The sequence below is a fragment of the Perna viridis genome, chromosome 9 (assembly GCF_037379345.1).
Source record: "Perna viridis isolate PV_CMFRI_1.1 ecotype Kerala chromosome 9, ASM3737934v1, whole genome shotgun sequence".
NCBI classification, from domain to species: domain Eukaryota; kingdom Metazoa; phylum Mollusca; class Bivalvia; order Mytilida; family Mytilidae; genus Perna; species Perna viridis.
The window spans coordinates 43,243,839-43,256,924 of record NC_142453.1 but is presented as its reverse complement, the minus strand read 5'-3'; the positions used below and the strand labels follow the sequence as shown (position 1 = coordinate 43,256,924).

Below are 13,086 nucleotides of genomic sequence, written 5' to 3'. Positions count from 1 at the left end.
TTAACTTGAAAGTAGACTATATATCATTTTAATGTTGTGATATTTCATGGAGAAAATATCCATCTGCACCATGAAAACTGATTTATTCAACGAGTCATAGTTTTCCTCACCTCGTTTGTCTACCCTGGACGGACTTTTTATGAGCAATTCGGCGGGTGTTTCTAGAAAAGAAAAGGACGCTTACCCTACCGGCGCACCTGGTCCATGCTCCCTGTTTTAGTGGAGTCCGAGTTGCTCATTTGCTTTTGTTACTTTGTATTTATGATTTTAGTTACTTTATGTTCTTTGTTGTGTATGTCTGTTTTCCATATCGGGTCTTTGTCCCTGGATGACTCTTATATTTATTATTGAATGAATTTTATGGCGTGTTTGGTAGTTGATTTTGTTCATTTTCGACCTTACATCAAAAGGTGTAGATAATGCTTTAAAAACTAATTTGATTCCACCGCAGATTGAATGCATCTGTACATATTCAGGAGATGATGGTCATTTATGTGTTTTCGTGTCGATATTAATTTTTATTTTGATTTCGAAGAATTATCATCGTTCAATTACCGTGAATTATATTACTTTGTTATCGGGGCCTTTCAAAGTTTATTTAAATTTGTGTTTACGCTTATTGAAGACCTTTTGGTGATCTATGAAAGTATTTACTTTTTGTTTTTAGGTTACACGCATTTTTACCATATCCGTTTTTTTCTAATCTGGACTAAAATAAGTTCATAAAACCATCCATAATGAGTAGTTGTGTAAGCCTAAAGTGCTGATAATGTTTAACAATATATTACCAGGAAATGTTTCGAAACATATCGTCTTCGTGCAGTAGTTCTGCCAAACATTTGGCCAATAAGCAATAAAAAATTGTCCTTATACATGTAACTCGAGTTTCGAAGAGATATTCTCACATGCCACGTTTGACCTCTAAAAACTATGATTGTGTCTCCCTCCGCAGCTGCAGCTGTACAACTCAATGCAATTTGTAATAATATGTTTTTTCTGCATACCTTTGTACTACATCGGTTTTTATCAGAATAAATTATATATATATATATATATATATATATATATATATATATATATATATATATATATATATATATATATAGTCATCTGTTATAGGATACATATCACTTTATTTAAAATTTTGTTTTTGTTTTTGTTTTTTTATTTTTAAAAATATACAATGTAACTACAGGCTTTACTTATGCGTGCTTTAGGTTGTCAAGGAGAGTTAAACATACATAGAAAATTCCTGATTTGCCCTGCTAAATTGACGCACGGGAGCTAATATAACACCCTATTTTATGCTTCACTTGAATTATATATTTTTGCATCGGTTTTGTTTTTAATTTTAATACTATTTCAACCATTGCTTTGCCAATTTTGTTGAGGACACTCAATCCTTCATAAGTCATGCAAACATGTTAATCTGAAGTTATCTATAGTAAAAGGCAACATTTGGCCATATCATTTATTTGTTTGTGACTAGTACCATTTATTTATACCTGACTATATTTGCAATTCTTATATCACAATTTTTAACTGCTTTTATCTGTCAGTACAGAATCATCAACATAATATAATATAAAAATTGCAATTAATTAATCTTTAAATACATGTACATCAAACCCAAATCAACATCATATTTGCAAGATTTGGAAAAATAAAATGATATTTGGGATATATATTTAAATGTCTGAAAAGACTAAACATCTCGGGCAAATATGGAAAGAATATTCAAGCTTTGCAGATGTCATTGAATTTAATATTAGAAAAGAAACAAGAAATCATTGAGATGGAATCCATATCTGTGCTCAACTCCCCCACTTTCTGGGCAATTATGTATGAAACGTTTTCGGTTTTTAATGCAGCACTCATAATCGATATAAATAAGTACCAGTTGAAAAAGAAGTATGAATTAGATATATTCCAGACACTTTCTCACTGTAAAAAAAGAATTTGACCTTTAGGTCCAAGTTCAATGTCACAGGCCCCTATTCATAGTAACACACAGTTTTTAGGTGATCTACTCCAAGCCAAATATCAGAAGCCCACATTCAATACAAAAAAAGTTACAGTCTGGACACGAGTTTGTCATCGTAACACAACAGAAATTTGACCTTGAGGTCAATGTGCATATAGGCTACTATCCATGGTGGTACATGCCACATATTCTTTTGTTGATCTACCAAGATGCCAGATATCACAAATCCACATCCAAAACCCAAATTTGTCACCTAAAAAACAGGAATTTAACCTTGGGGTCAAAGTTCGAAGGTCAAAGGCCACTATCTAAGGTACGCGATGCATCGTTTTTAGGTGATCTACCAAAATGCAAAATAGTAAATGCTTACATCGAAAGACAAAAAAGGTTTAGTTACAGCCCAGACACAAGTTTTCTAACCGCGAAAGACATAGTAATCACTATAGGGTAACCTCCATTTTTTGTGGTGGGGTACTTATAAATTAGGTCAAAGATTTGAAATTTGAAATTAACTTTTACATCTCAGTTTACAAAATTGGCTTGAATCTCATTTTTTAATTCTATTTCTTAATAAAAATTAAGCAAGCCAAAGTGGACAAAAATCAATATTTTGTTATATTAAAAAATGGATTTATAATATTACAAAATAATGTTTTAATATTAGAAAAGATTTTTTAATACAAGAAATTCATTTTGTAATATTGAAAATTCATTTTCTAATATTACAAATTCCTGATTTAGTCTTATTATAAAATATCACACATTTTATAATATTACAAATCGAATTTGTAATATGAGAAAATCAGTCACATTTTTTTAATATTACAAAATGATTTTCTAATATTAAAAAATCGCAACTGAATACGGCAAATCCATTTTCTAATATATATATTAGAAATTCAATTGAATTTTTAATATTAGAAAATGAATTTGTAATATTAGATAGACAACTTCAACATTTGCCATTTATGTCGAATCTTTGTTGAAAGTGGTTTATGGTTTGATACCAGGAAAAGAAAGGACTTTTCAGATTTACAGGCTATAAGAAAAGTAATCATGATAATAATTATATGTCTAAATACATCTCCAAACATAAAAATATTAGACTGAATGATTGATTGATTGCTGGGGTTTAACGCCCGAGCATCAATATTTCAGCTATATTCAGACGATATTCAGAACATGAAATTGATGATAAAATGAACATGATGATGATGGTGATGATGAAATGAAAAAGAAATGGGATACAAGGGCAGGAGGGTCGTTAAAATTCAGATTGCCACTAGAAAAAGGAAAGGATAGGTAGGGTCGGGCAATTTAGCCTCCTGTGGCGGGGCGCAGAGGTTCCTACTCTATTAAAGTTTCTATTAAAATTTCCGTTCCATTGGCTCCCACTGCAATGTCTCTGATCTTAGGCCTGTCAACCTCAGTTGACTTCCATAGAATTGAAGGGATTTTCCAGAAAGGAAGTGAATGCAAAATGCGTCTACGCTCAAAGTTAACACTTTGAGCATACAGGTGCTTCTCTGTTCTCTCTGGTTTTTTTTTCAAAGGACACAAGCAGGGAAACATAGTGTATGAATCTTTATAGAAGTCAAGAAGCATTCCTCCATCATGTCTGTTTTAAAGATTTTATTCTTGAGACATCTCAAGACACAAAATAATCGAAACCAAGTCTCAAGACGTTCCACTTATGTCTCAAGACGTCTCAAGGTCACTGAGGTCTATTTCCAATGTTATTGTATGATGTTTAGTCAGAAAAGAGTTAACAATAATTCTTTACAACTTAAAAACTAATGTGCATGCACTCCATCAAAAACCGAAGTGTATAGAGCATTTGTTTCTTGTTTGATATCACAATGCTGAATAGGTGGCACCATATACAAATTGACAAATTTTATAAAACAGAAATATAACCCTAAAATACATAAAAAGACTTATAAAACAACAAAGAAAAAAGAAACCAAGACTAAAATAAATAAAAATAAAACAACAATACTATTGTAAAAAACTTGATGCTACTGACATGTTATTCTTTCTGTTGTTTTTTTAAGATTGTCCATTGCAAGATAGTTATATGTGGAATGATGTCCAAGGTCAAATTAAAGACTTCGTGCAAATGTTGCTAAAACCAGTTGCCATGTTTCACAATCCTTTTTATAAGCGTCCGCACAAATTAATTCTTTGTGATACATGGTTAACAGATGAGGAACCAGCTGGTATGTATTGTATAATATTTCAGAAGAGGTACACTGACTGGTTAGTTCTTGTTTAACCCATTTCAGTATTTTATTCGTTTTTCCAAATTTTCCATACAGATTAAGATAAGTTTTTTGTCGTTGTGGTGTTTCTCAGACTTTCGAGGTATATAAACACGAAGTAAAACTGGAAAGTGATAACACTAATGTCTACAAGCTCTACGCATTATTAACCATTGCAGACAGGCCTTAAAAATTTCTCGGGTGTTATTCAAATCATATGTCGTTTTACAATCGGATAACGTCGCTTAAAATCATTCACTTTTTCCCGATCTTGCAAGATTTTTGCATTTTTCGAGAGGGCTGGCTGCAGCGTCTAGAGTGAATCACGAACGTCAAACGCTGTTTTGGAGCTTGTAGTTTCCATAGCTATCCTCGCACTGACGGTCTGCTAATAATTCCGGTTTCCTATGCATATATAGGTAGATCATACTTATTTCATGGTGTATTTTTTTTCTGTTACGATCTTGCAAATTTTACAGAACTATTTTTCTTTGAGCAAATAGTGTTTCCAATGATGTTGTATAGGATAGGAATTTTAGTTGTTAGAATATCACAATAAAAAAGGACCCCCAATTTTCCTCTTGAAATATGTCAAGTTAGTGTTTCTTGTACAAGTTTTAAAGAAATTTTTTTTATAAGCATTTTAATTTTAACTCGATAGTTAAATTTCAGATTTTAACTATCTTGAGTGGAGAAATCCTGTAATCCCATCGATCGAGACTGAAGCCGCTCTAAGCTGGTGATTACATCTTATGTAAAAATGCACCTGACTTTTTAACTACCCGGTGGTGATTAAATTTTCTCGAGCGATTCCCGCCATGTTACATTTTCCAAATTTTCTACAGATTCATGCGAAGAATCGATTCTTCTTATTCTTAATTGGAATCATTTAAGCTCGCATGTTGAACATCTTTATTTTACCATCTCAAGGGGAGAAATAATTTGAACCACTTATTACTGAAGGAGAATTTATTTGTTTTTTTTTTTAAATCAACATATGCTAAAAAATCCGTTTATGCCAGTACTTCTGTAGATATCTGGAATCATATGTTAATGATGGTAAACCACCACATGCATCTTTACCTGAAAGGCCGTAGCGAGAACGGTGAGCTATACGATAACATGCACGTGCAAGTAAGCTAGTGTAGAATGATTTGAGCAAAATTTCAACTAGAACATCTAAAAATCATCGACTAATAACTTAAATAGCAAAATTGGATTGGAAGTACTTACAATGTTTGCATTATGAGAACGTAACATTTTAATTAATGTTGTCCCTTTTACTTTCGATTTAAACTCAATTCCGAAAAATTACAATATTGAAATGCCAAAATTTTAGGTGATTAAGAAAATGCATATGCGGTTAAACACACACACACACACACACACATAATTACATTTACAATGATACCTTATACTGGTCAAACATATATGATGTGCTCGTTTATATGCAATGCTTACTCCATTTTATACATTTTTACATATTTACGATCTGCATCTTCATTTATGGATAAATTTGATTATTATCTTCCCTATATGTATTTAGCATGTTACCCTGTTTTTGTTGTATAATTTTAAACACTGACGCAAAAAGTATTATACCAATATTTAAATTGAAATTCAAAATTTTTTGCAGTGTTTATCTACATATTTACAATATGCAGTTTATATCATAGAGAAATTAGCTAAATAACTTGACTGACGTTGTGCACACTGTTCATACCATAAAGTGTAACGCCAAGAAGACGTTTTTTAGCGTTCATAGAGAAACGTTTCTTTTAAAATATGTTAACGACGTATTATTGCTGTGCGTTAAAATTATGCTGGATTTGAGTTCATATTTTTTTGCGTTGCAAAAAAAAATGCATTGGATATTTTCTTTTGGAATCAATTTAAGTTACTGTATTATTCATTTTTTTTGTGAAAGTTCTAAATGTCATATGAAAAATCCGTCCATACTATTTCATAATAGATTCTGTTATGAGTTAACGATCACGAACGAAGTAACACATCCGAACACATTTGACCAGTGTATGGTACAAGTTGTCATCAAGCATCAATGTCCCGTTTTCTAATTATATATACTACCAAAAACGATGAAAGAATGATACCGATATTATTCAAACTTTTTACTGCGTTTCTATGGGCAACTTTTGTTGTTTAGGGGCCGGCTACAGCCTGTTTGTGGTATGAGGATTTCCTCGTCGTTCATTGAAAACCAATGGGTGGCCTTGGGCTGACATTTTCATCCCGATGTGGTTGTTGTTTCTTTGATATGTACACCATACCTATTCTCGTTATATTTGTACTGTGTTTATATACATATAAAAAATGTGCAGCTTTCATTGTGAAGAAATTTGATAAATATTTTTTTTACTTTTTTGGGAAGGTGAACTTATCCATTTTTTTTTGTCACTTGATATTGTAAACGGTACCTACATTGCGTAATCTGTAACTCAAGATGATATGGAGAAATATTTTTTTAAGTTTTAGCATGTAGAACGTAGCCTTTTTACAGCAGTATATGGTACCATTAGTACATTACATATACTTGAAGAAATCGGTTACCCCATTGTAGTAGTTTTAAGTCGCCATAACGAAGTTTTGAGACTTATTGTTTTTGCTCCGTTTCTTATTGTTATTATCATTAAGTCGCCGACCACGAAGTGGCGGAGACTTATTATTTTAACTGTGTTTCTTCTTCTTCTTATTAATATTTTAATTCTCCTGTCATAAAATTTTCATTGATTTGTCAGCACGTTTTCTCAAATACGCCTGATCTGATTCAGATGAAACTTCACAGGAAGTTAGAATTACTCTTCGGAAGATGCAGAATTCCAAAATTTTTATTCCAGTTGCCGCCATTTTTTTCAAAATGGCCGCCGGACTGGACGTGTCCATTTTTTACACCGGAAAATGGAATATCATATATCTCGAACATGGCCGCCTCCGCGATAAAAAATTAAGAGTTGTTTGATTTCGATGAAATTTGATATCCAGTTTCTATACGCTGACTCGATTAATTATGAGCAGTTCCTATTGACGATATGTTTCTCAAAAGACTGATCAGGAAGCGGGAGGCGACCTCTACTCTTTTCGTGGAAACGTAAATTTGAATTATTATTATTATTATTATTTTAATTCTGCTGTCATAAAAAAAAATGCCCAAGTGCCCGCCCTTTTTCTCAAAGAGGCTGGTCCGATTGAGTTGAAACTTTGCAGAAAGTTATAACTACTCTTTGAAAGATGCAGAATTTAAAAAAAAAAAATTTCTAGATGCCGCCATTTTTTTTCAAAATGGCCGCCAGACTGGACGTATCCATTCTTTACACAGGAAATTTGACTATCACATATCTCGGAAACCGCTGATCAGAATTTGATAAAACTTGGTGTATAAATTGACCTCCATAGTCCAAACAAAATCACGGAAAAAAATCGCATGCGTCCTGGCCGCCAGCGCGGTTGAAAATTAAAATTTGTCTGATTTCGATGAAAATTGATATCTAGGTATTTTAAGTCGTCCTGATTAACAATATGCGGCTCAATAGGCAATTTGAAGTACATATCGGACGCCATTTTCAAAATGGCTGCTAATGCGCGCGAAAAATCAAAGTTGTCCGATCTTAATGAAAATTGATATCTACGTTCTTTAAGACGTCCCGATTAAGAATCTGCGGCTTAATAATTTGAACTCCGGATCGACCGCCATTTTCAAAAAAGCTGACACCGCGGCAACGATTTAAAGTCGTTCGATTTCGATGAAATTTGATATCCGTTTTTTTTTGGGCCGCCTCGATTTATCATAAGCAGTTCCATTGACGGTATGTTTTTCAAAGGTTGATCAGGAAACGGGAGGCGACTTCTGCATGTTTCGTGGAACGTAAATTTTAATTATCATTTTTTTTTACCGGTGAACTTGTCCGCGCGTTTTCTTGGAAACAAAAAGAGAGATCGGAACGAACCTTGCTGGTAAGTTGGCCTCATCCCACAAAATTTGGAGGGCGCTTTAGCGGAAAAGGGGGATAGTTCATAATTTAGGACATTGCGATATCTCGGAAACCTAGGTGGCCAGGAATTTGAAAATTGGTGTGGTGGTGGAGTTTGATGATCTCTACAATATTATGCAAAAAAGTGAATTGATATGTATTATGATGCTAGGCAAAAAAAAAAAACAAAAAAAAAGGCAAAAAATCGTAATTTTTTGTGATTTTTTAAAGGTTTTTTCTTTATGTAGGTTTGTTTGTTTGTTTGTTTGTTGGGTTTAACACCCGAGCAGCAATATTTCAGCTATATTCAGACGATGAACATGAAATTGATGATAAAATGAACATGAAATGATGAAATGAAAAAGAAATGGGACACAAGGACAATGGGGTCGACAAATTTTGATTGCCACTGAAAATAGGGAGAGGTTGGTAGGGTCGGGCAATTTAGCCTCCTGTGGCGGAGCCCTATGGTTCCTACTCCTATCGAATACCACAGTAGGGTTCTTTAACGTGCGAGGAACGCGACATCTTTCCCAACACGGTGCACCACTACGGTTTGCGCTCAGGTTTTTCGTATTATAGCCTGACAACCCCAACATGTAACACGCCAAGGGTACACCATTCCACCACCTGGGGAACACATCCCAGTTGCTCTGTGGGCAGAGTGCCCTAACCCCCGGCTAGGGTTTTCTGATCACTATTTAGTCGCCTTTTACGACAAGCTTAGCGCTGCTGCAGGCCTATTCTTTTAACACCCGGACCTGCACGGGGCTCTTTATGTAGGAAAAATTACTTGAGATATCTTCATCAAGCTTGGGATTTATATAGAACTATCAAATTGCCATTGAATGTTTATTTCAGATTTTTTTTAGATGGCTGCCATCCAAAACAAGGTACCCTCTTGGAAAATTATGTAAATGTCATTAGAATTTAATGAAAATTCATATTTAAGCTTAAAATTGTATGCCAAATTCAAATATTTTGGAATGTTAACCCATAGATATTCACTTCACAAAAAAATTAAAAGGAGGGGTGCTTCAGTCGAAAAGGGTATAGGTCATAATATAGGACATTGTGCCATCTCCTAAATCTTAGTAGCTATCAACTTGAAAATTGGTTTGGTGGCAGAGTTTTGTGATCTCTATAGTATTATCCCAAAAAGGTGTCTTGGTATTCCATGTGTTGCCATGGTACTTTTCCATCGCAACTTTCCCACTTTCACTTTGCTGTCAGCCATGCTCTTTGTGTGAATTCTAATCACTTCGGCACCTGGTTAAATCGGCACCAGATAGAGCCACTTCGGCGTCTGGTTAAATCGGCACCTGTTTTTCACTCGTCTTATATTATTGATTAAAAGTACCAAATCTACGTTGTAACAATTTTGTAAATATATGTAAAAAAAAGAGACTGAAAATTAAAGAAATTCGGACATCATATTTTAATCTTCTTCTCGGAAAACCATTTGGCCCATAAAACCAAATTTAGGAGGAATAGTGAAACGCCTCTGAGCTTCTGGTATTATTATCTTAAGAGGGGATAGCAACCATTGTATTACCTGTGGAGTGATGAGTCTACAGATGTGCACTCTACACACACACAAAAAAAAAAATAAATAAAAAAAGGTGCTTTGGCGGCAAAGGGGATAGGTCACAAAAATCAGCCGGACTTTTCAATAGAATTATCAAAGCTTGGTTAAGTGCATATTTTGCCCCGTGCGGGTCCGGTGTTAAAAGAATAGGCCTGCAGCAGCGCTAAGCTTGTCGTAAAAGGCTTTTTCATTTCATCATCATATCATGTTCATTTTATCATCAATTTCATGTTCATCGTCTGATTATAGCTGAAATATTGCTACTCGGACGTTAAACCCCAACAAACAAACAAAAATAAGTGCATCTTTTTAAATATCCAAGATGGCTGCCATTTCAAATGGCTGCCATTCAAAGTAAAGTGCCCCAATAAAAAAAAAAGTGTTGAATTCATCGAAATTTTATGTTATTTTAGCTTAATATTATATGCAGATTTCAAAATTCTGGGTTCTGAGAGTATTTGGGGAACGTGATGGGACTTTTGTGACTTGCTTGCTTATTATTATTTTAATTCACCTGTTTACTTGAGTGTCCGCTCTTTTTCTCAAACGTGGCTCGTCCGATTGAGATGAAACGTTTCAATATGTTAGAACTACTCTTCGAAGGATGCAGAATCTCAAAAAGAAATTTCCGGCTGCCGCCATTTTTTTCAAAATGGCCGCTGGACTAAAGGTATCCATTTTTTACACCGGAAATTGGAACACCAAATATCTCAAAAACTGCTGATCAGAATTTGACCAAACTTGGTATAAATATTAAGCTTAAGTTCCAAACAAAAGCCCGAAAAAAAAATCCGCGTGCGTCTCGGCCGCCACTACGGTCGAGAATTTTTATTTGTCAGATTTTAATGAAAATTGATATCTAGATTCTTTGAGCCGTCCCGATTAATAATCTGTCAATTGTCAATTTTAGCTACGTGTCGGCCACCATTTTCAAAATGGCCGCCAACGCGTCGAAAATTCAAATTTGTCCGATTTCGATAAAAATTGATATCTAGGTTCTTTGAGACGTCCCAATTCTTAATCTTCAGGTTCAATTGACAATTTGTATAAGGGTCGGCCGCCACCGCGCTCGAAAATTCAAAGTTGTAAGATTTTGATGAAAATTGATATCTAGGTTTTTTAAGACACCACGATTAAGAATCTGTTGCTCAATCGATAATTTTAACTACATATCGACCGCCATTTTCAAAATTGCCGCCACCGCGGTGAAAAATTCAAAGTTGTTCGATTTCGACGAAATTTGATATACAGGTTCTTTACGCTACCTCGATTAATTATAAGCATAAGCGATATGTTTCTCAAAACACGGATAAGGACAGGGAGGCGACTTCTACACGTTTCGTGGAAACGTAAATTTTAATTATTATTATTATTTAAATTCTCCTGTGATAAAATTTCATTGATTTCTCCGCCCTCTTTCGCAAAAACGCCTTATCTGATTGAGATGAAACTTCACAGGACGTTAGAACTACTCTTCCGATGAAATTTGATTTCCAGGTTCTTTACGCTGCCTCGATTAATGATAAGCAGTTCCATTGACGAAATGTTTCTCAAAAGATTAATCAGGAAACAGGAGGCGACTTCTACACGTTTCGAAGAAACTTAAATTTTAATTATTATTATTATTATAATTCTTCTTCTGAACGTAAAGATGTCCGGACGATTACTCCGAGACCGTTTATTCGATCCATATCAACCTTGGCTCAAATATCAAGCATGCTCAGGGGGTGTGCATGCTACTTGCGGAATTTCAAAATGGCCGCCAAAACAAAACTCGAAAAAAAATGAAAAAAAATCTATAAAATTTATGGAACTCATTAGATGTATGAAAATAACTCAAAATGCTGTTTTTGACATGTCGACATCATAGGCGGAAAACAATTTCAGAAAGCCCCATTTTTTTCAAAATGGCCGCCAAAATCGACAAAATTTCAACATTGTTGGATTTCAATGAAATTTGATTTCTATGGTAAACATTACATCCTGAATTCAATGGCGGCTTCAGATTTTATCTTAAAGTCGCCATTTTGTTTTCAAAATGGCCGCCGAAATCGGCAAAATTTAAACTGTTTTGGATTTCCATGCAGTTGATATTGACGGCAAAGAATGTATTCTAAATCAATGGCTGCTTCAGAATTTGACTAAATCCGATCATATGCCGGTTTTGGCGACTTTTGTGTTTTGCTTGCAAACACAGTATTACTTGTTAATTGCATAGTGTTTACACACTAACTGTCTTGTGTGGCCTCAAATTTACGACGGTAACACAGACCCAGACATTATGAAACAGTTGTAAAAAAACTCTTATGGACAACTTAACCAGTTAAAATCAAAGTTATAATATATATATATTTTCCGTATTGTATTACATGTAATGAAAAACAAAAACAGAAGAATAAAAAAGATTTACATAATACATTGTATTTCATTCTACATCTTGCAGCAGTCAATAGGAGATACAGTTGTAAAAATGTTATGGAGCAACTTAAGCAGTTTCAAGATGTAATAGATCCATGGTACGGAATAGAGCAGGAATATTTTGTATGTGGGAAAAATGGCTTACCAGTTAGTTATGATCCAGTAAATTTTGACTACAAGAAGTTATGTACGTCTTGTATTTGACAGTCATGAGTAGATAATACAATGTATACTAGTCAACAAAAGATAAGATTTAATATTTTTTATCAAAGAATTATTTATGTATATATAGGTAAAACAATTATGATTTGGATACCGCAGATTGAATGCGAAACATAATATTCGAGAAATATATGATCGTCATAACAACAGATTTTGGAATCAGCTACAGATGGGATAATTTTTCTTTCTATTTCCGCCAACTTAACTTCCGTCCGTTTTTGGTTCAGAAACTGTCTGAACGAGACGTGATTTTTTTTATATTGTAAGTCACGTAGAACCGTGACGTTAAAAAAATTACCAACCAATCAGAAAGCTTGTAACAAGTCAAATCAAATTATTGAAAAAAAATTACATTTTTGACAAGTTTAATAACCAACAAGGCAATAATTAAATCGGAACAAAAACTGAGGAACTTTTTATTGCTATCTTATGCAAAACAGTGCCACACCAGTAGGGTAGATGAAAACCTAAATCTGATATTGTTTGAAGTGCATTGTATTTTCCCCCGCCATTCCCTTTTTCAATGAAGGCAATCAAAAATATTTTGCACCGTAGGTGTATTCTAATGCATTCTATTATTGGGTGAATTTCAGAAATAAATAAAAAACAAAAATTGCATATAATTGT

General features: G+C 33.9%; 1 protein-coding gene across 1 annotated transcript in view; it reads left to right on the top strand.

The window, feature by feature from the left end:
• Positions 1–4,024: 4,024 nt before the first annotated feature.
• The window catches only part of LOC148608627 (glutamine synthetase-like), an 11,533-nt gene continuing 2,471 nt past the window's right edge, over positions 4,025–13,086 (top strand). Inside the window, exons 1-2 of the mRNA XM_088546852.1 lie at positions 4,025–4,203; positions 12,263–12,424. Coding sequence (XP_088402978.1) covers positions 4,062–4,203; positions 12,263–12,424 — 304 coding nt within the window. The 5' untranslated portion in view covers positions 4,025–4,061. The remainder of the gene's footprint in view (positions 4,204–12,262; positions 12,425–13,086) is intronic.